The 23,438-nt window shown below is 43.2% G+C and overlaps 1 protein-coding gene, 1 non-coding gene and 1 pseudogene across 5 annotated transcripts in view; all 3 read right to left on the minus strand.

Annotated features, from left to right (window-relative positions):
• Positions 1-23,438, minus strand: part of Dnaaf9 (dynein axonemal assembly factor 9) — a 173,080-nt gene that overhangs the window by 20,851 nt on the left and 128,791 nt on the right. For all 4 annotated transcript variants that reach the window (XM_045155828.1, XM_045155827.1, XM_045155829.1 and 1 more), the window contains 3 exons: positions 22,466-22,591; positions 20,516-20,553; positions 9,980-10,115 (listed from right to left, as the gene is read on the minus strand). In XM_045155828.1, the coding sequence (XP_045011763.1) occupies positions 9,980-10,115; positions 20,516-20,553; positions 22,466-22,591 (300 nt within the window). The remainder of the gene's footprint in view (positions 1-9,979; positions 10,116-20,515; positions 20,554-22,465; positions 22,592-23,438) is intronic.
• Positions 6,177-6,931, minus strand: LOC101607664 (annotated as a pseudogene).
• LOC123463070 lies at positions 7,727-7,833 on the minus strand. The gene has a single exon (XR_006638682.1). It is a non-coding gene; the product is annotated as a U6 spliceosomal RNA (small nuclear RNA).

The raw sequence follows: 23,438 nt of genomic DNA on the forward strand, positions 1-23,438 counted from the left end.
CCATCTTCCCAGACCTTAAATTCAGGTGATTTTACGCATTCCCCAAGCTTCACTGGGAGTGTCTGTTTATGGATCACTCAGAAAGCCCACAGCACTGCTCAAGGTGCTGCTATGCTGGACAGTCATGGAAAACTTTTCCCTTGTTCACCTTCAACAGCAGCTCAGTCTCTACATCTCAGGTATGTTTGGGAGTATAGTTCATGACCATTACTATACATTTTTCTGTTGCAATTTCTTAGCTAGTACACTTGTACACACTACAGGGGGGAAAGGGGTTGACTGAAATAGTTTTCTGCTCCTTCATTCATGCATTTGGGCCAGTCCTGGTGACCATGTGGGGCCATGCTCAAAGTCTGGAGCTCTAGACCTGGGAGCCATTCAGCTCTTCCTCAGACTAAGGCTGCTGTTAGTTACTAGTGCTGAAAAAGACGTACTCTGAAGCATCATCCTTCCTGGGGCTCAAAAATGATTCTGGAGTTATTTGGAGGATTTCTCTCAAGCCTTTGTTTTCTTGTTCAAGTTAAAATATTTGCTCCTGTTCCTTGTAACCCTGCTGCCCATTAATTTCAATTACTGCTGCCATTTCAGTTATCTGGCAACATGTGCTTGCAACTCTTTGGAGTATATTTTTTTAAGTTTTTTTAAAAATGTTTATTTATTTGAAAGTGACAGACAGAGAAAGAGGCAGAAAGAGAGAGAGAATGTGCACGCCAGGGCCTCCAGCCACTGTAAACGAACTCCAGATGCATGTGCCCCCTTGTGCATCTGGCTAACATGGGTCCTGGGGAATTGAGCCTCAAACTGGGGTCCTTAGGCTTCACAGGCAAGCACTTAACCGCTAAGCCATCTCTCCAGCCCTTTCTTTTTTTTAACTTCAATTATATCTGGATCATCTTTCTTTTTAAAAAATACTTATTTATTACTTGAGGGGGGGGAGGGAGGAGGGAAAGGGAGAGGGAGAGGGAGAGAATGGGCACACCAGGGTCTCTAGCCACTGCAAAAGAACTAGATGCTTGCCACCTTGTGCATCTGGCTTATGTGGGTACTGGGAAATTGAACCTAGGTTCTTTAGCTTTGCAGGCAAGCGCTTTAACTACTTAGCTATTGCCCATGCCCCCCCCCATTTTTAGGTAGGATTTTACTCTAGTTCAGGCTGACCTGGAATTTACTATTTATTAGTTTACTATTTTTTACTATTTACTAGTCTCAGGGTGGCCTCAAACTCTCTACGATCCTCCTACCTCTGCCTCCGAGCACTGGGATTAAAGGTGTGTGCCACCATGCCTGGCTCCCTCCCTGCCTTTCTATCCCAATATATCCTGTTTCTAGCTTACTGGCCTCTGCTATATCCCCTTTCTAACTTACTGGCCTCTGCTGCTGAGTTTTATTCCAACTCACATAGAAGTCCATTCATTTGTAGCTAAGATTCACATAGGAGAGAGAACATGTGACATTTATTCTTTATTTATTTATTTGCAACAGAGAGAAAGAGACCGAGAGGGGGGAGAGAGAATGGGCATGCCAGGGCCTCCAGCCACTGCAAATGAACTCCAGACGCATGCACCCCCTTGTGCATCTGGCTTACATGGGCTATGCAGAGTCGAACCGGAATCCTTTGGTTTTGCAGGCAAATGCTTTAACCACTAAGCCATCTCTCCAGCCTTAAGTCTTTTTTTAAAAAAATTAATTTGTTTTTTGTTTTTAGAGAGAGAGTGAAAGACAGAGGGAGAGAGACAGCGAATTGGCAGGCCAGGGTCTCAGCTACTGCAATTCAACTCCAGACACTTGTGCCACATAGTGGGCATGTGTGACCCTTTGTGTGTCTGGCTAACATGAAACCTGGAGAGTAGAACATGGGGCCTTGGGCTTTGCAGGCAAGTGCCTTAACTGCTAAGCCATCTCTCCAGCCATGACCTGGCTTTTATTTATTTATTGTTTTTTTTTTTTGAGGTAGGGCCTCACACTGGCCCAGGCTGACCTGGTATTAACTATGTAGTCTCAGAGTGGCCTCAAACTCACAGCAATCCTCTTACCACTGCCTCCTGAGTACTGGGATTAAAGGAGTGCACCACCATACCCGGCTTTCATATCTCATTCTTATGGAACACGTACTTTATTGACTTAGCTATCTCCCAGCCTCATGGCATATTTTACTTTTTATTTTGAGACAGGTTCTCAACTGACAAGCCTGACCTTGGACTCACTCTTTTTTTTTTTTTTTTTTTATTATTACTCTTAAGGCAAGCCTTAAACTTGTGATCCTCTTGAATCAGTCTCTCAAGCAGTTGACATTAAAGGTCTATACCACCAGGTCTGGCCAGAATTGATATTTAAAAAAATCATCTCTCTCTCTCTCTCTCTCTCTAACTACATACATATATATACACACACACATACACACACACACAAATATATATATCTATCTTTATCTTTGAGAGAGAGAAGCAGAGAGAGACAGAATGGGTGCACCATGGCCTCAGCCCCTGCAAATGAACTCCAGATGCATGGGCCACCTTGTGCATCTGGCTTACATGGGCCCCGGGAGAACTGAACCTGGGTTCTTTGGCTTTGTAGCCTCAACAGCTAAGACACCTCTTCAGCCCAGCATTAATATATTTTTATTTTTCAAGGTAGGGTTTCACTCTCGCCCAGGCTGACCTGGAAATGTAGTCTCAGGGTGGCCTCAAACTCATGGCGATCTTACCTTTGCCTCCCAAGTGCTGGGATTAAAGGTGTAAGCCACCATGCCAGGCTCAGCATTGATATATTTTTTTAAATTTTTATTAACATTTTCCATGATTATAAAATATATCCCATGATAATTCCCTCCCTCCCCACCCCCACACTTTCCCATTTGAAATTCCATTCTTCATCATATTACCTCCCCATTACAATCACTGTAATTACATATATACAATATCAACCTATTACGTATCCTCCTCCCTTCCTTTCTCTACCCTTTATGTCTCCTTTTTACCTTACTGGCCTCTGCTACTAAGTATTTTCATTCTCACGCAGAAGCCCAATCATCTGTAGCTAGGATCCACATATGAGAGAGAACATGTGGCGCTTGGCTTTCTGGGCCTGGGTTACCTCACTTAGTATAATCCTTTCCAGGTCCCTCCATTTTTCTGCAAATTTCATAACTTCATTTTTCTTTACTGCTGAGTAGAACTCCATTGTATAAATGTACCACATCTTCATTATCCACTCATCTGTTGAGGGACATCTAGGCTGGTTCCATTTCCCAGCTATTATAAATTGAGCAGCAATAAACATGGTTGAGCACGTACTTCTAAGGAAATGAGATGAGTCCTTTGGATATATGCCTAGGAGTGCTATAGCTGGGTCATATGGTAGATCAATCTCTAGCTGTTTTAGGAACCTCCACACTGTTTTCCACAATGGCTGGACCAGATTGCATTCCCACCAGCAGTGCAGAAGGGTTCCTTTTTTTTCCACATCCCCGCCAACATTTATGATCATTTGTTTTCATGATGGTGGCCAATCTGACAGGAGTGAGATGCAATCTCAATGTAGTTTTAATCTGCATTTCCCTGATGACTAGTGACGTAGAACATTTTTTTAGATGCTTATATGCCATTCGTATTTCTTCCTTTGACAACTCTCTGTTTAGCTCCATAGCCCATTTTTTGATTGGCTTGTTTGATTCCTTATTATTTAGCTTTTTTTTTTTTTTTTTTGGTTTTCTGAGGTAGGGTCTCACTGTAGCCCAGGCTGACCTGGAATTCACTATGGAGTCTCAGGGTGGCCTCGAACTCACGGCGATCCTCCTACCTCTGCCTCCCGAGTGCTGGGATTAAAGGCGTGCGCCACCACACCCGGCTTATTTAACTTTTTGAGTTCTTTGTATATCCTGGATATTAATCCTCTATCAGGTATATAGCTGGCAAAGATTTTTGCCCATTCTGTAGGTTGCCTCTTTGCTTTTTTCACTGTGTCCTTTGCAGTGCAAAATCTTTGTAATTTCATGAGGTCCCAGTGATTAATCTGTGGTTTTATTGCCTGAGCAACTGGGGTTGTATTCAGAAAGTCTTTGCCAAGACCAATATGTTGAAGGGTTTCCCCTACTTTTTCCTCTAGCAGTTTCAGAGTTTCAGGTCTGATGTTAAGGTCTTTAATCCATCTGGACTTAATTCTTGTGCATGGCGAGAGAGAAGAATCTATTTTCATCCTTCTGCAGATATATATCCAGTTTTCAAAACACCACTTGCTGAAGAGGCTGTCTCTTCTCCAGTGAGTATTTTTGGCATTTTTATCGAGTATCAGGTGGCTATAGCTACTTGGGCTTACATCTGGGTCCTTTATTCTGTTCCACTGATCTACATGTCTGTTTTTGTGCCAGTACCATGCTATTTTTGTTACTATGGCTCTGTAGTATAGGTTAAAGTCAGGTATGGTGATACCACCAGCCTTATTTTTGTTGCTCAGTATTATTCTAGATATTTGAGGTTTTTTGTGATTCCAAATGAATTTTTGGATTGTTTTTCTATTTCCATGAAGAAAGCCTTTGGAATTTTGATAGGGGTTGCATTAAATTGTAGATTGCTTTAGGTAAGATTGCCATTTTCACAATATTGATTCTTCCAATCCAGGAACAAGGGATGTTTCTCCACTTTCTAGTGTCTTCTGCAATTTAGCATTGATATTTTTAAAGAAGACAAGCTAGTTGTCATATGCCCCACAACTTGGATGTATCTTTTTTTTTTTTTTTTTTTTTTGGTTTTCCAAGGTAGAGTCTCACTCTAGCTCAGGGTGACCTGGAATTCACTATGTAGTCTCAGGGTGGCCTCAAACTCATGGTGATCCTCCTACCTCTGCCTCCCAAATGCTGGAATTAAAGGCATGCACCACCATGCCCGGCTGTAATTATTTTTTTTATGACTAGGTTTAGGTTAGACATTTTTGGTGATTTAATACTCAGGTGATGTTATTCTTACAGACTCACAGCAAGGAGGCACATGACATCACTGTTTTTGCTAAGTTTAATCATTAGTACTTTGCAGACCTCAAGAATGTAAAGGTACTTTTCCCTCTTTGTAGTAGTAGATAAGCTTATACTGTGGAGGACTAGTGGATATCTTTTTCCTCTATGATTTTCCACTGCTTCGAGCATCCATTGATCTTTCCCTAAATCAATCTTAGATCAAAGGTTACAATATGGTGATTTTTGCCAGGCAAGGTGATACACATATATAGTCTTAGCACTTGGGAAGTAGAGGCAGGAGGAACAGAAGTTCAAGGCCAGTCTAGGCTACACAGTGAGAATTAAAGGCTAGTCTGGGCTACAAGAGTCCTATGTCGAAACAAAAGCAAACCATACCAAGACAAGATGAATGTTATAGAGTTGGCTCAGTGGATGAAAGAGCTTCCTATGCAAGAATAAGACATGAATTTGGATTTCTAAAACCCATGTAAACATAAAGCCAGATGCAGTAGTGAGCATCTATAATCCTCACCTTCCTACAGCAAGATGGGAGGCCAACAGGAAAATCCTGGAAGGTCAAGGGTCAGCTAGCCTGGTAACTAGCAGCAGTGAACAATAGAGACTGCCCTCAACCAAGGTAGATGTGAGAACTGATACCCAAGTCTGTCCTCTGACCTCCACATGCATGTTGTGGCACACATGGGCCCATACTCAAACACACAAACATGTACACACACTCAGATAAAAATGAAATAAACAACAGTGATCTATCTTTCCTTTTTCTTTTTGAGGTAGGGTCTCATTCTGGCAGTCAGAGGAGGCCCTGGCATGCCCATACTCCTCACTTGCACTCTCATTCTGCTTTCTTTCTCTCTCTACCCTCCCCCCCCAACTAGTCTCAGGGTGGCCTCAAACTCATGGTGATCCTACCTCTGCCTCCTGAGTGCTGGAATTAAAGGCATGTGCCACCACACCTGGCTCCTCCTTTCATTTTTTCCCTTTTTATCTTCCCTCCCTCCTCTTCCCTTTCCTCCTTTTCTTTCTGCTATTCCCTTTTCCTTCTGCTTCTTGGTGCATGGGATGAAACATAGGGCCCTACAGATGTAAGGCAATCATTCAATCACTGAACATCCTCAGCCCTTATTAATTATTATTAATTGGCTTTCTTTTTTTTTTTTTGAAAACCCAAGCTAGCTTATCAATTTATTATTTTTTGGGATGGGGTCTTGCTGAGTGGCCCAGGTTGGCCTGGAACATGGGCTCTCCTCTCACCTCTCCGGTGCGGGACTGCAGGCCTGCCCCCAGGGCGCTGCCCCAGCCTCTCCGACATGCTTCTTACTCAGCAGCTCGGTGCTCACAGCAGGTGCGGGGCCACCTCAATGGTGTTAATCTGGAGGACAGTTTGTGGGTTCACAATGATTCTTTGCTTCTTCAAGTTTTTTCTTCTCCTAAATTTCGTATAGATTTTGGGCCATGATTCTGTCTTTTCAATCACTGTGGCTTCAACACGAACAAGATCCTTCCCAAGCAGCGGTTTTCCAAGGAGTGTGAAGTTGTCTGCCCCAACCAGCAGGACCTTCTCCATCCGAATCCTTTCCCCGCACTTGATGTCTAACTCATTTTCAATTAAAATCAGGTCTTCAGCTGTCACTTTCCACTGGTGGCTGGCGAAGTGCACAACAGCAAAGAGCCGGCCATACTGGCCTGTGGCGATCATCTCATTCACCTTCCTTACAACCTCTGTGTTGTGTTTGGTCTCCTCAGCTGGGTCTGGTAGAACAACTTCTGGCCAGGGTGGTAAACTCAGTGATGTTTCAGGAACATACCCTTGTGGATACGGAGTGCTCTGCAAACTGAGCCTTCGGGAAGCAGACCAGAAGGTGGCGGCTCCGGGCCCCAAGGTGCCAGAATGCTGCGCCTGCATGCGGACACCAACTGCCTGAAGGTAACGGTCAAGGCCGAAGCCCCTGTGGCCGTGGCCATCTTCCCACCGCCTCCTTTCTTTCTATTTTTAGTTTTTCAAGGAAGGGCTCTAGCTCATGCTGACCTGGAATTCACTATGTAGTCTCAGGCTGGCCTTGAACTCACGATGATCCTCCAACCTCTGCCTCCCCAGTGATTGGATTAAAGGCATGCACCACCACACCTGGCTAATTGGCTCTTTTATAAATTATTTTGGGGGCAGGAGGGATGGCTTACTGGTTAAGGTGCTAGCCTGAAAAGCCAAAGAACCCAGGTTAATTCCCCAGGACCCATATAAGCTAGATGCACAAGGTGGCGCATGCTTCCAGGGTTCATTTGCAGTGGCTGAAGGCTCTGGTGTGGCCATTTTCTCACCCCTTTCTTCCTATCTGTCTCTCAAATAAAATAAAATAAAATAAAAATTTAAAAAAGAGTGATTTGGGGCCGGAGAGATGGCTTAGCAGTGAAAGGTGTTTGTTTGCAAAGCTTTATGGCTCAGGTTTGATTCCACACAGTGCCTTTGTAAAGCCAGATGCACAAAGTGGCACATGCATCTAGAGTTCCTTTGCATTTGCAGGAGGCCCTGACATGTCCATATTCTTACTGCTTCTTTCTTTCTTTTGAAAAGCAAAGTATCCTTTTTATTTATTTATTTTTATTTAATTTTTTATTAATTAGTTTTGTATTCAGTGAATACAGTCAAGTTGGTACCATTGTTAGGCTCATCCATGTTCCTACCCCCTCCCCCTGGCCCCTCCTTGTTGAGTTATATGGGTCATACATTGTGGAGTTAGCCCTCAGTTATGGGTAGGAGAAAAAAATATGGAATGCTTCATGAATTTGCATGTCATCCTTGCGCAGGGGCCATGCTAATCTTCTCTGTATTGTTCCCATTTCAGTATATGTGCTCCCAAAGTGAGCATGAGAGACCTGTTTTTAAAGGAGGTGGACAGCATTTCTGAAGACAAGCACCTGAGGTCTTACTCTGTCTACATACACACACGTCAAAAACAAAATATTAGCACTATAGAAAAAATGATAGCTGATGATGTCATTATTCAAAGTATATTAATAGTTAGATTCTTGGAAAGGGATGGAGGGAAGGTCTCATTCTGGACATACTAAGGTCATGGTATCTATGGTCATGCTGTTGGGGAAGTTGTCTTTCTAGTTCTAAAATCATAAATCACTCATGTTCAGACAATATCTGAAGCCATGGGTCTCCCATAGAGAATGTGAGGTACGAATTGATGGCTATAGATGTACTGCCAGGAGCATCCACATTTAGGGAAGTGCAGACAGAGCATGCAGACGGACAGTAGTGCCCTGAGGATGCTACCAGGGATTTTCCAGGAACCACTACAGGGTGATGTCATAGAAGGCAGGAGAAGAGAGATTTTTCAGAACCAAGCTGACAACAGCATTAAAAAGTATCCTTTTTATTATAATTTCTTTCTTTTTTTTTTCCAGGTAGGGTCTTACTCCAGCCCAGGCTGACCTGGAGTTCATTATGGAGTCTCAGGGTGGCCTCGAACTCACAGTAATCCTCCTACCTCTGCCTCCCGAGTGCTGGGATTAAAGGCGTGCGCCACCACGCCCGGCTATAATTTCTTTTTATACAACCTTTTAAACCTAGATTCAGGTAACTCTCCCATCAAAAGGCTGCTTCCTTCTGTCTCTTCTTATGGTTTTTCAAGGTAGGGTCTCACTCTAGTCCAAGCTGACTGGTGTAATCTCAGGCTGGCCTAGAGCTTATAGTGATCCTTCTACCTTAGCTTCCTGTCTGCTGGGATTAAGGTGTGTACCACCACACCCAGCTTCTTCCAAGTCATAAATAAAATGTTTAAAAAAAGAAGGATTTTGGAAGGGAATTACCATGGGATATTATTCACAATTATGGAAGTTGTCAATTAAAAAAAGGAGGATTTTGTTGTCTGACTCTCTCCATTTAAGTTTCATTGCTATGTAATCCATTATTATCATTGCTCTTTATTGTGGGCAAATTGTACCAAATTAGGGACCAATTCACTAGTTCTCACATCCTTTGGACATATACTCACTATTTTTTAAAGTTTATTTATTTTATTTTATTTTATATTTATTTATTTGTTTATTGAGGTAGGGTTTCATTCTAGCTCAGGCTGACCTAGAATTCACTACTTAATCTCAGTCACTATGTAGTCTCAGGGTGGCCTCGAATTCACGGCAATCCTCCTACCTCTGCCTCCCGAGTGCTGGGATTAAAGGTGTGTACCACTGCTAATCCCGCCCATAATCAACTTTTAAAAGTACTTTTTGGGGTGGGAGCAATGGCTTAACAGTTAAGGCACTTGCTTGCAAAGCCAAAGGACTCAGGTTCGATTCCCCAGGACCCATGTAAGCCAGATGCACAAGGTGGTGCATACATCTGGAGTTTGTTTGCAGTAGCTAGAGGCCCTGGTGTGTCCATTCTCTCTATATCTGCCTCTTTTTCTCTCAAATAAATAGATAAAATAAATATATAAAAACAAAACAAGCAGGGCGTGGTGGCGCATGTTTTTAATCCCAGCACTGGGGAGGCAGAGGTAAGAGGATCACTGAGTTTGGCGCCACCCTGACACTACTACATAGTTAATTCCAGGTCAGCCTGTGCCAGAGTGAGATTCCTCTTCAAAAAACAAAACAAAACAAAAAACCCCAAAATAAAAACAAAAACAAACAAACAAACAAAAAACCCAACAAAACCCGCTTTTTAAAGCCAGGCATGGTGGTGCACACCTTTAATTCCAGCTCTTGGGCGACAGAGGTAGGAAGATCACTGTGAGTTCGAGGCCACCCTGAGACTACACAGTGAATTCCACATCAGCCTGGTCTATAGTGAAACTCTACCTTGAAAAACTAAAAAGACAAACAACAAAAACCAACATCTATAAATGCCCAGGTATTAGACACTGTGGAAAAGTCTTCTGGGCCATAGCCAAAGTGCTGCATCTGGGAAAGTGCTAGTTCTATGGGCATACCACCTTAAATAAGCTCAATCTCATCACCGAAAGTGACTAGTCATGTAGAGTGTAGACTGTAGAAGTTTACCTTGTAACAATCCCATTTTCTGCAAGAATGAATGCTGCTGTAGGATTGGCAGCCCTGATGAGGCTCTGTAGCTGAACAAGGAGTGGGTGCCTTTGCTCCTTGGTGTGACTAGTGAATACCACATTATTCACCAAGCCTGGGGAATAAAACCAAGAACATGTCAGCCTTCAGAGCCCTGAATGAGGCTGTAGGCTCACACAATGTGGGCCCTTGCACTTTACCTTGACCATTTTCCTGGCACAACCATACTTCCTAACTATTTGTGTTTTGTTTTTTTTTTTTTGTCTTCCCTTCCCTTCCCCCTTTCTTTCCTCTTTTGGGGGAGGGGGTTTCTTTCATTTATGTTTTTTTTTTTTTTTTTGTGATAGGGTCTTACTCTAGCTCAGGCTGACCTGGAATTCACTATGTAGTTTTAAGCTGGCCTCGAGCTTATAGCAATCCTACCTGTTTCCCTAGTGCTGGGATTAAAGGCATGTGCCACCACACTCAGTTTTTTTGTTTGTTTGAGACAGGGTCTTGAAGTGTAGCCCAGGCTGGCCTTGATATACATGTGTGTGAGTACATGTGGAGACAGAGGTTGACGATAGGTTTCTTCCTCAGTTGTTTTCTACCTATCTTCATTTGTTGAGACAGTGTCTCTCACTGAGCCCCCAGCTCACTGATTTGGTTACAGTAGCTGGCCAGCAAATTCTAGGCATCCTCCTGTCTTCATTTTCCCAGAGCTGAGGATATAGGCGCCTACCATGTCTGGCTTTTATGTGGAAATCTGAACTTATACTTCACTTCTTTTTGAGACAGGGTCATTTTATATAGCTGGTGCTGTCTTCAGATTCCCTACATACCCTTGGTCCTCTTCCATTTTATTATTTATTTGGTTTTTTTGAGGTAGGGTCTAGCTGTAGTACAAGCTGACCTGGAATTCACTATGTAGTTTCAGGGTGGCCTTGAACTCACTGCAATCCTCCTACCTTTGCCTCTAGAATGCTGGGATTAAAGGTGTGTGCCACCATGGCTGCCTTAGTTATTTCAAGAGACAGGCATATAGTGAGAAAGAGAGAGACAGAGTGAATGGGTGTGCCAGGGCCTCAAGATCCACCTTGTGCATCTGGTCTACATGGGTACTGGGGAATTGAACCTGGGTCTTTAGGCTTCAAAGGTAAGTGCCTTAATGGCTAAACCATCTCTTCAGCCCTCTTTCCTTTTTTTTTTTTTTTTTTAAAAAAAACTTATTTATTAGAAAGAGAAAGAGAGAGTGACAGAGACAGAGACAGAGAGAGGGAATATGAACGAGCACACCAGGGCCTCTAACCACTGAAAACGAACTCCAGATGCCACTTTGTGCATTATGATGATGATGATGATGATGTGGGCTCTGGGAAATCGAACCTGGGTCCTCAGGCTTTGCACACAAGTGCCTTAACTGCGAAGCCATCCCTTCCATCCTCCCCCTTTTTTTTTTTTAAAAAAAAAAGAAATTATTTGAGAGAGAGTGAAGGAGGGAGAGAAAGAAAGAGAATGGATACGCCAAGGCCTTTAAGCCACTACAAACGAACTTCAGATGCATGTGCCAAACTATGCAACTGTCTTCACATGGGTACTTCTGTACACTTTCCTGGCAAGTACCTTAATTACTGAGCCATCTCTATAGCCCCTTCGATCCTCTTTCAGTCAAGTGTTTAGTTTAAAAAATTAGCCATTGGCCGGGCATGGTGGTGCACACCTTTAATCCCAGCACTCAGGAGGCAGAGGTAGGAGGATCCTGTGAGTTCAAGACCACCCTGAGACTACAGAGTTAATTCCAGGTCAGCCTGGACCAGAGTGAGACCCTACCTCGAAAAACCAAAAAAAAAAAAAAAAAAAAAAAAAAAAAAAGTTAGCCACAATTTAGTTTCTGAAGAAAATGTTCATAGAAGGGCTCACAAAAGAATACATTTCCTTCTTCTCCACCATCTAAATTATTTTCCCTAGAGTCAACTAGTTATATTCTTATCTTTTCCTCCAGGCATGTGTCTTATACATGTAATCTTTTTCTAGTAGTGGCATATTACTTTACTTTGTACCTTGGGTTTTTTTTTTGTAAGCAGGGCTCACAATGTAGCCCAAGCTGGCCTCCTCAAACTTCAGCTTGCCAAGTGCTGGGATTACAGGTATTGAGTCACCACTCTAGGTAAAAACATATATTGTTTTTAGTCTAGGCTATCCTTGCAGTCAAGGTGACCCTCCCAGTTTAGCCTCACAAGTGCTGGGAAAATAAATGTGAGCTGCCACACTTGGCTTAGCTTGTTTGGTAATAGCGGATCGCCTCAACCCTCCCTCCTCTCTCTTGTTCTCTCCCTTCTCCAAACCACACGAGCTCTTTTCAGTAACACAGGTAACACTTAAAACAGGTTTCATATTCTTTCTTTTTTTGGTTTTCAAGGTAGGTTCTTGGTCTAGTCCAGGCTGGATTTTGTATTCTTATTTACCTTCTTCCTTCATGTGAAAAAGATTAAGGCATCAGTTTCATTTAACTTTTTTTTTTTTTTTTTTTTTGATGTAGGGTCTCACTCTAGCTCAGGCTGACCTGGAATTCACTATGGGGTCATAGGGTGGCTTCGAACTCACAGTGATCCTCCTACCTCTGCCTCCCAAGTGCTGGGATTAAAGGCGTGCACCACCATGCCTGGTTCATTTAACTTTTTACAGAACGTTTTAGAAAAAAAAATTATTATGCTTGTGTGTGTGCATGTAAGTGCAGGCCTGAGTGCAGGTCAGAGGACAACTGGATCTCACTTTGTAGTCCCAGGCTGGCCCTGAACTCACAGCCATCATCCTACCTCTGCTTCCTGAGTGCTGGGATTAAAAGTGTGTGCCACCACACCTGGCCACCAACAATATCTCAAACTAATAGCCATCTGAATGAAACTGGGAGTCTACTTGAGGGGTCAGAAATCTTCCCATTTCTCAAACAGTGGTGACTATAAATACATGTGTTATAGTTGTTAACAATAAGCAGGAAGATAAGTAACCAGATTCCCACAAGCCAAGTGCTACTAATGTTTAGATAATTGAAAATAAAGAAAAAAAAAATCAGTAAGCTTGAAGGCAACTTCTAGACCTTGGCCTCTGGATGTGGTCTGAAGCAGACATTAATGATGCTTCCTGCCCAGAACAAGCCACATGAACAAAAGTGTTCTAAGAATTTGAATCTAAACTTATAAATCCACTTGGATGCATACCATTTAAGACTAGGGAACAGAGATTAAGAATGCTCAGGCCAGCTAACAGAAAAAACTATGCGACATGCAGCTCTACGGGGGAGAAAGAAGTCATCAGTGTCAATCAACAACAGTGGACACTGCAAGCCTTGAGTTTGGCCAGCCAGGCCAAATAAGCCAACGTGTGCAATAATGGCATGTCTGTTATGGGGGAAACCAACTGCTCTCTAATTGGACTGGAGGCCCACTCCACAGGAGGGAATACATGCCAGGTACTGAAAACATATGACAGAGGAAGTCATGAACCCTAGGGGTGTAACACCTGGTGGTATCTGGCTAAATGCATATATTATGCTCACCAAACTGCCTGGTAAGCACTTCTCTTAATGTTCATACCCATGAATTAACGTTACTCTAACTTTTAGTTATAGAAGCTTTTCTTTTCAGATGGCAGTGACCTCTGGGATGACTCAAAAGGTACCACAGTGCTAAGAAATGATAGAGGAATGCTGAGCACTGAAACATCTTTATCACACTTTCCAAGGCTTGGTGTTCATTGTGGAAGAGGTAGCAGAAAGAATGTAAGAGCCAAAGGAAGGATAGGACTTCTTATAATGTAATCTTCCAGATACAAAATGGCCTGGGTATCCATGACCTTGCAGTGCCTGACACTACCTATACAAGACCATCATAACATGAGGAAAAGATGATGACATCAAAATAAAAGACAGACTGATTGAGAGGGGGAAGGGGATATGATGAAGGGTGGAGTTGTGAAGGGGAAAGTGAGGGAGGAGGGAATTATCATGATTTATTGTCTATAATTATGGAAGTGGTCAATAACAAAAAATAAAAAGAAGAAGAATGTTCATGCTAACAGGAACATACAACAATGAGGAAAGGCTCGCAGAGAGGTCTCTCAATCTATGTGGAGTTAAAGATGGTCAGCAGTTGGTACTCACCTGCCCTAGGCTGGAGTACAGAATATTCAGTCCTGAGACACAAGTCCTACTCTTCCTAGTGTAAGCTAGTGTTCCCGTGGGCCTTTTGCCTTTATGATTTAAAGGTGAGTTTTCTCAGTGGCTTTCTCCTGACACCCAAGTGGTAAGCATGGCTCCTCCTGCTTCCCTGTCCCTTGGTAAAAAGATATCCTGGGGGCTAGAGATATGGCTCAGCAGTTAAGGCGCTTGCCTACAAAGCTAAAGGACCCAGGTTTGATTCCCTGGTACCCGTGAAAGCCAGATGCACAAGGGGGCACACACATATCCAAAGCTTGTTTGCAATGGCTAGAGGCCCTAGCACACTCATTCTCTCTCTCAAATAATTACAATAAAAAAGATATCCTGATTGGCAAGCTCTAGACACCTGGGCTTTGGAAGCACCTGAGTTATTTTCTCCTGTTATGCACACCTCCTTACCTAAGGAGGTCTGCTGAGTGCCAGCAGCTTTCCACCCACCTCCACCCCATTCCTGCTGCTAGTGAAGACAATCACTGCTTGGTCTCTACTTTCAGGCTGCATTTTTTTTTTTTTTGCAATTAATTTTATCTACTGCAGCAAGAAGTAATAACATAAATCTAATCAGGTCACTTCCTTTCTTTAAACATTTCAATAGGGCTAGAGAGATGGCTCAGCTGTTAAAAGGTGCTTACTTGAAAATATCTCAATAGGTTCCAGGTAAAAGAGTAGCTCTGCAGGTATATACCACCAGGCCCAGCAAGGCTATGCACACTGCCTTTCCGCTCAGAAGCTTTCACATTAAGGAGGACCTCAGTCAGTGCCAGGGAACTCCCTAATGAAGGGGATTCTGGTGTTGCCTGAACTCCCTTCTCCATTTTAGGAAGGTCACTACAGAGGCTGTACAAGAGCATCAAAGGCCAGCCTGCAGAACCTGATACCAGATCCCTATGCTATGGCATAGCTTCAGGAAGTCACTGGAACCTCTGGAAATTGAGTAAGGTAGGGTCAGGAGACCATGGCCAAAATGTGGCAACATGGATTAAGAGTACAATCCTGGAAGTCTCAACACACTCTGGGTGGGCAGACATGGGGTCATGGGAAGCCTACGTGCAAGATGCCTGAGATTTAGCTGGCAGTGTGGCAGATAAGGACAGTGTGGTAAATCTTATAGTGAGAAGCCAAATAAGGCTAGTGGAGATCAATAGAGGCTTGAGACTCATACAAATATGCCCACTTGAGCAATATGTGCCAGGGTCGCAGGCCTGCCTCTTTCTTTCTTTTCCATCCTTTCCTTTTCCTTCCCTTTCTCCCCCCCCCCCCCCTTTCTTTTTGGCTGGGATATAAGGCTCTACCAAATGTACCTCATTTAGAGTCTTGCCTACCTGGTGGGGATAGGATTCTAGGTCAGGAACTAGGCACAGAAAGGGGATTTTGTTTCAGAGGGAAGTAAGCAAGAGGATTATTTCCAGCATTCCTTAGTCCAGCTATGTAAACTGTCATCTGCCAAGAGGAAATGCCATCTGTGAGGTAGGTATAACAGTTATCTGGCACACAGGGTAAAATAGGCCACCGTGAACAGTGCACCTTGATTGGGCCAAGAACTCTCTATTTTTATTTTTTATTTTATTTTGAAGTAGGCTCTCATTCTAGCCCAGACAGACAAGGAACTTACTCTGTAGCCCAGGCTGGTCTTGAACTCACAGGGATCCTCCTACCTCAGCCTCCCTGGAATTATAGGCTTGGGCCACTGTGTCTGGCTGGTTCTTTCTGTTCTTGTTTTTTGGGTTTTCAAGGTAGGGTCTCACTATAGCCCAGGCTGACCTGGAATTTACTGCGTAGTCTCACGGTGCCTCAAATTCATGGTGATCCTGTCTACCACTGTGCCACCATGCTCAGGCTCTCTTTCTATTCTTTACCAAGGAGTAGACACCCTAGATTTGGCCATCATCTCATGAGTATGTAAGCAGGTAGCCTGGTCTCAACTGTTGCTAACAGTAGGAAGCATAGTTGCAATCTGTCTGACTACCCCAGAGTGAGTTAAAAGGCGTCTAAAAAGCCGGGTGTGTTAGTGCATGCCTTTAATCCCAGCACTCAGGAGGCAGAGACAGGAGGATCACCATGAGCTGGAGGCCACCCTGAGACTACATAGTGAATTCTAGGTCAGCCTGAGCTACAGTGTGAGACCCTACCTCAAAAAACAAACAAACAAACAAAAAAGAGGTTTCTAAAGTCTAGGAAGGTTTATTTCTTTTATCTGTAGATACCCAGCTTCAGCAGTTATGATCTCCACTTTGCTTTCCAGCCAGCATCATGATGAGTCTTGCTTGCTGTTTAAGCACTGGGACTGTTTCCTACTCCTAGGATTTATGCAAGACACATTCTTAGGCTACAATATAGCCCTTTTATCATTGTAAAATAATCCTTTGTTGTTGAAAGCAATGAACCAGGGAGTCTGAATCATGAACAGGAGCAAAGGATGCAGTGTGGTCCCTTGGGACATTAAGGATTTTTTTTTTTCTACTGGTGACAGATCCCACTTGAAGACAGCCAACAAATCTCTAATGAGAAAGGAAATACTTGCCTTTTATTTCCTACCCATGCTCATGGTATGCCAAGTCGGCCCAGTTCATGAAGTCTTATAGGCCTACATGCAAATGGAAGACATTTACCAAGCACTGGATATAACTCATGAGCTTTTTTGGAAAAACAGTATTTTTATTTATTTATTTGAGAGAGAGATATACAGAAATAGGCAGGGAGAGAGAGAGAGAATGGGTATACCAGGGCGTCTAGCCACTGCAAATGAACTCCATATGCATACGTCCCCCTTCTACATCTGGTTTACATAGGTCCTGGGGAGTCAAACCTAGGTCCTTTGGCTTTGCAGGCAACTGCCTTAACTGCTAGGCCATCTCTCCAGCCCTGAGCTTCTTTTAAGGAAGGGTCTCACTCCAGCCAGGCTTCCCTGGAACTCAGACAATCTCCCTACCTCCTAGGGGCTAGATTAAAGGTGTGTACCACCAGGCCAGGCTTGAGCTGCTGTGGCTTCTGTTTGTTTTGCACTTGGCTTTGAGCTTGATATTCAGAAAACATCATTATATGGCTTGAAGGTCAAATGCCCACATTCCCATAGTAGAGACTTGGGCCTATGAGTAGTGAGTTGGAAGGCATCATGAATGAAATATGCCTGCTACGTGCCCCAGAAAATGCAGTCTATGTCAGCCTACAAACATTCAGACTTTCCTTAGTGGGATACAGGACCTGGGCTGTCTCAGGTTCCCAGGCAATGAAGACAGAACAATTCCTCAAGTCTTTCTTGAGGCAGCCTGAATATCTGTGCTTGTCCTTCACACAAAAAAGTGGAGAAAAGACAGGCGTAGTGGCACACACCTTTGATCCCAGCACTTGAGAGGTGGAGATGGGAGTAGAGCTGTGAGTCTGAGGCCACCCTGAGACTACATAGTGAATTCTAGGTCAGCCTGAGCAAGACCCTACCTTGAAAAACAAAACAACAACAACAAAAACGAGAGAGAGAGAGAGAGAGAGAGAGAGAGAGGGAGAGAGGGAGAGAGAAAGAGAAGGAGTGAGGGAGAGGGAGGGAGGGAGTTGTTAAGGAGAAGGTGATTCTAATATTTATAAAAGTAAGACAGTACAGGGCAAGTCAGCAAGGTTTTTTTTTTTTTTTTTTTTTTTGAGAGGCCATCTCTTTCTATAGCCCAGGCTGGCCTTGAACTCATGGCAATTCTACCTCAGCCTCCCAAATGTTGGGATGTGGCATTATAGGCATGAACCACCATACCCAGTTTGATCTGTAAATCTTAGCACAACTACTGGCCAGTGAGTGCCTCTAGCCAAACAAAGACTTCCTCAAATTCTCTGGAACATACCACTGTCTGAGTCAACCTTCACTCCCAAGCTGAGCTCTAGACTCCCACAGACCTTATCAAGACTAGTATCTTCCTCTAGACCACAGGTCTTTTTCTTCAGCAAATACTTCAGAAATAACTTTTTATTTTTTTTATTTTTTATTTTTAGCTGGTGTGGTGGTGCATACCCAGCACTTAGGAGGGAGAGATAGGAGGATCTCTGTGAGCTCAAGGCCACCCTGAGGCTACATAGGGAATTCCAGGTCAGTCTGGGCTAGAGTTAAGACCCTACCTTGAAAAAGCAATTTTTCTTTTCTTTTTTTTTTTTTTGAGAAGACCTCATTATGTTGCTCTGATCAGCTCCCGTCTAAGGATTAGGTATGTGCTATTGCCACCCAAGCAGAAATGACAAGTCTTTTTTTTTTTTTTTTGAGATAGGGTCTCACTCTAGCCCAGGCTGGTCTGGAATTCACTATGTAGTCTCAGGGTGGCCTCAAACTCACATCAATCTTCCTACCTCTGCCTCTAGAGTGCTGGGATTAAAGCATGGGCCATCATGCTTAGCTAGAAATGACAATTCTTGAAAGCATTTTCCTCCACATATCCTTTTTTCTATACCCTGAAACTCTCTACCATATTGTTTATACTTGCTGAGTTCCAGTACCTTACTGGCCATTAGTCTACTTAGACTTGGCTTCAGTCCTCATTTATGCACTCAGATACTCCTGCTGAGGTCACCAGTGCCCTTCATACCTGAAAAACCTGTTTTTTATTTTGGTAAAACTACTTCCCTTGAGGTCTCTGCAACATTAAACATGACTGATCTTTCCCCTTCCTTGGTGTCTGAAGCACTGCTTTTTCCTGTTTTGTCTTTTAGTCTCCAGGACTTCCGATTTCCTTTTACATGTCTGGTGTCTGGCCTTTTCAACTCCACACCTGGACACTGGCTGACTAGTATAGTCTATGCCTTTGGTTTACAAATATGTAACAACAGATTAGACAGCCCTCCTTGATGATCTGTCACTACCTCCAGTGTTTTCAAGGATAGCTACTACCAATTTTCCTAATCCTCTAAGCTAAAAATCTAGTGTTCACCCTGGATATCTTTTTTTTTTTTTTCCTTTCCCCAAGATAGGGTCTCACTCTAGCCCAGGCTGACCTGGAACTTACTCTATAGTTCCAGGCTGGCCTCAAACTCACAGTGATCCTCCTACCTCTCCTTCTCAAGTGCTGGGATTAAAGCCATGTGCCACCATGTCCGTCAATAGCTTTCTTTTTAAATTTATGCCCTGTAGCTTGTATGTATGTCACCAAAACCTACTGATTCAACTTCCACAAAATCTTATCTGGGGAATACACCATATATGGACCCCCAACCTTCATTACACTCTGCTGCTGGGTTACAGTGCCTTGAAGAAAAGGCATAATGGTATATACCTATAATCCTAGCACTTGGGAAGTACAGGCAGGATGAACAGTAGTTCACGGCCATTTTGGGCAACACAGCAAGTTCCAGGCCAGCCTAGACTACCTGAAGCTCTATCTCAAGGGAAAAAAAAAGTAGGAGTACTGTTTGAAAAGCTACTACCTGGTATAGAAATCTAACATGCACGTACCTTCCCTCAGAGACTAGGTTCCTGCACTGGGCAGTACCCAGCTCAGCTGTTTCCCAAGACAACAGCTCTGGCATGTTGTTTTCTCTGTCCCTTGCAGAATGGCAATGAGATCAGCGAGGCACAAATATGCTGGGGAAATCAAGTTGTTTTCTTCCACCAGATTTCTGCTAGCTGGGCTCTATCAGGAAACTCAGCCCCCAGGCATATCCTTGACAACAATGAACATTTCAACACTACTCCAGGGAATGTACAATTTATTCTGGACCTCAGGAACCGTAGATAATGTAACTAAAAGTACAGCTTCCAGAGCTGCTAGGTAGGACAATGCAAGGCTGAATACAACCTGTAGGAAAGGTGGATCTTTCTACATATTTTCAAAGAGGTATGGAAAATGCCAGTGTATGTAGGGGGCATTAAGGAAACAGGCTGAGCCAAATTGTTCTCTTGGGGCAGGAAAAGTACATCAAGAATTTACTGATTTGCCAATAATCCCAGCAATTGGGAGGTGGAAGAAGGAATTCAAGGTCATTTTTGGCTACACAGTAAATTCAAGATTAGCCTGGGCTACAGGAGACCTTGCCTCAAAAATAAAAACAATCTCCCCCCCACAGATCTTGCTAATTCAGAGGCTCTGAATAACTATCTACACAGTCCACTGCTAATGAGCTACAAGGACAAGGCAGACTTGACAAGCAAGAGCAGTGCTGCTGTGGTAGCTTGTGCCACAAACTCTTACCAGAAATGTTTCTACCAAACACAGTAGAAGAAAGTTGTCAAAGTTTCCCTGGACTAACTATATTGTCTGTATATTTCAGAATGGTTGCAGCACAGGGAAAAACTGTTGCACCTGAACATAATGTGAAAGGCATGCAAGCAGGAAGTAAAGCATATTGCTTACCTTGTGAACACTGGTCAAGACATTTAGGGAAGAGAAATCTAGGAAGAAAAAAAGAATTATTTCAAAACTACTTATCTCAGAGTTGTCATTATTTCCCATTTAAAAAAAAAAAAAGTAAACCTGCTGGGCATAGTGACACATGTCTTTGATTCTAGCACTCAGGAGGCAGAGGTAGGAAGATCACCGTGAGTCTGAGGCCACCCTCAGACTACACAGTGAATTCCAGGTCAGCCTGAGCTAAAGTGAGACTCAACCTCAAAAAACAAAACAAAACAAAACAAAAATATTTACTTATTTGCAAACACAGAGAGAGATAGAAGAGAAAGAATGGGCATCCCAGGGCTTCCAGCCACTGTAAACTCACTCCAGATGTATGTGCCACTTTGTGCATTTACATGGGCATTGGGGAAGCGAACTCAGGTTGATAGGCTGGCTTTGCAGGCAGGTGCCTTAAATGCTGAGCCATCTCTCCAGCATTTTTTTTTTTTTTTTTGAGACAGTTTGGTGTAACCCAGGCTGCCCTAGAATTTGTGATTCTCCTGCCTCAGTCTCCTGGGTACTGCGATTACACAGATGTGTGTTCATACCCAGCTAACAATTGCATTTATAGTAGTGCCAAAAGAACAAAGGCACTACTCACTGCTCAGGAATATGATACAGTAATTACCTGAGAAAGAAAGAAGGGGGATCAGGAAGTGTATGGGTGTGTCAGGGCCTTCTGCCATTGCAACGACCTCCAGACACATGCGCCACTTTGTACATCTGGCTTGATGTGTGTATTGGAAATCAAACCCAGGCTGTCATGCTTTGCAAGTGAGTGCCTTAACCACGGAGCAAAATCCTCGGCCCTAAAAAAATTGTGTGTGTGTGTGTGTGTGTGTGTGTGTGTGTGTGTGTGAGAGAGAGAGAGAGAGAGAGAGAGAGAGAGAGAGAGCAAAAGAATGGGCACTCCAGGGCTCCAAATGAACTCCAGAGACATGTGCCCCTTTGGGCATTTGGCTTGACATGGGCACTGAGAAACTGTACCCTAGCAGGAAGACTTTCCAAGCCAGTGTCTTTAACTGGTGAGACATCTCTCCAATTCCCTAAAATATATATCTTTAAAATTGATTTGTGTATGTGTGTATGGGCATGCCAGAGTCTCTTGCCCTTGCAAACAAATGCCAGATGCTTGTGCCACATTTTGTGTGTGGCTTTATATGGGAATCAAAACCAGGCTGGCAAGCATTATAAGCAAGCACAGTTAATCAGTGAGCCATTATCCCAGACCATGAAGAAGAGCATGAACTATGCTGGGCAGGGTGGCCCATATCAGTTAATTCCAGCACAGAGTATTGTGTACTTGAGTACTAATTTAGTTAACAGATTTTTTTTTTTTTGGAGGGAGAGAAGGTATCAGGATAGTCTCACTATACAGCTCAGGTTGGTCTAGAAGATACTTATCCATGCTAGCTTTAAATTATGGATCCTTCTGCCTCTGCTTTCTGAGTGCTTGGATTATAGGCCTGTGTCAGTATACTCAAGTTTTACTAAGATATTTCCTTCTTTCCCTGCATTTCCCCATCTGTCTTTTCCTCCCTTCTCTTTCCTTACTCTTCCTTCTTATTGCAGTGTTGGGGACTGAACAGGGGAGCTCTCATGTGTATTAAGTAAGGGTTCACCACTGAGATCTCAACAGCTATTTCATGAGCAGTTATTATGTATTAAGCATTAAAAGAACATGGTTCCTGTTCTCACAGAAGTAAAGTCTATACTCTAAAATTCCTTTTGTTTTTCTCTTTGGTAGCATTAACTGAAAAATAATGGAGTATTTACTACATGCAAGGTAGACTGCTGTGTTCCAAAAGTCAAACATGCACAAAGATGAGTCTCATTGTGGTGGGTGAAATCACTCTCAAGTCATCTAGGTACACCACATCCTATGTTCAGGAGGTGGTCCAAAGTATCTACCTGTGCTCCATGTAGCAGCTCAGAGGATCCACACATGCAGTGATGGCACCAATAGTGAAAGAGGACTTGACGTTTGAGTCTGGGTGAGTCTGCAGGGCCTGGACAACATCAATAACATCCATGTAGCTGAGGAAAAAAAAGTAAATGATTAGCTTATTGGTTGGGGCTACAAAACAGAAGAGGAAAATAATGAGTGGCAAGACCTGAAGGAAGATGTACTACTTTCTTGTTGCTGTGACCAAATACCTGGTAAGAGGCAACTTGTCAGGGTTTACTTGGTCTTATGGTTTCAAAGGACACATTCTATCATAGAGGGGACAGCATGGCAGGAGAAGCAGGAGAATAGTTGGTCACATTGTATCCACAATAGGAAGCAGATAATAAACAGGAAGTGTAGCTATAAAACCTTAAAAGCACTCAGTGACCCATTTCTTGAAGCAAGGCTCCTCCTCTCCAATTCTCAGAAATAGCACCACTAGCTGGGGACCAAGTGTTCAAACACATGAGCCAATGGGGGACATTTTACATTGAAAACACAACAGAGGACCAATAGCAAGAGCTTTTTATGGGGTTTCTTGGTAACTTCATGATTTAGAGCTCCTAAAATCCACCCAGTTCTTTTAGTCCTAATATGCAACAGTGGTGGAAAAACCAACCTATTTTGGAGATAAAGCCTGTAGATGATCTGGGAACCTAGGGTGGAACTCAATGTCCCTGGGTCTGTTTTTAATCATCAAGTTATGAACTCCTGCTAGTGTCTATTTTTTTTAATAGCTTTTCCCACTTCACAGGGTCATCAGACCTGCCCAGGTCAGACACATGTCAAATATCATGTTCATTCCCATTTTTTGCCTGGAACTCCTTCCAAACTTGACTTACAAATCCATTTTAATATCTGCACTTTTCTTACCTCTCTCCAATCTGTCCTCAACATGGAAGCCAGCGGATGTTAAATCCATAGTCAGATCATATG

The sequence above is a fragment of the Jaculus jaculus genome, chromosome 8, assembly GCF_020740685.1.
Source record: "Jaculus jaculus isolate mJacJac1 chromosome 8, mJacJac1.mat.Y.cur, whole genome shotgun sequence".
Taxonomy (NCBI): domain Eukaryota; kingdom Metazoa; phylum Chordata; class Mammalia; order Rodentia; family Dipodidae; genus Jaculus; species Jaculus jaculus.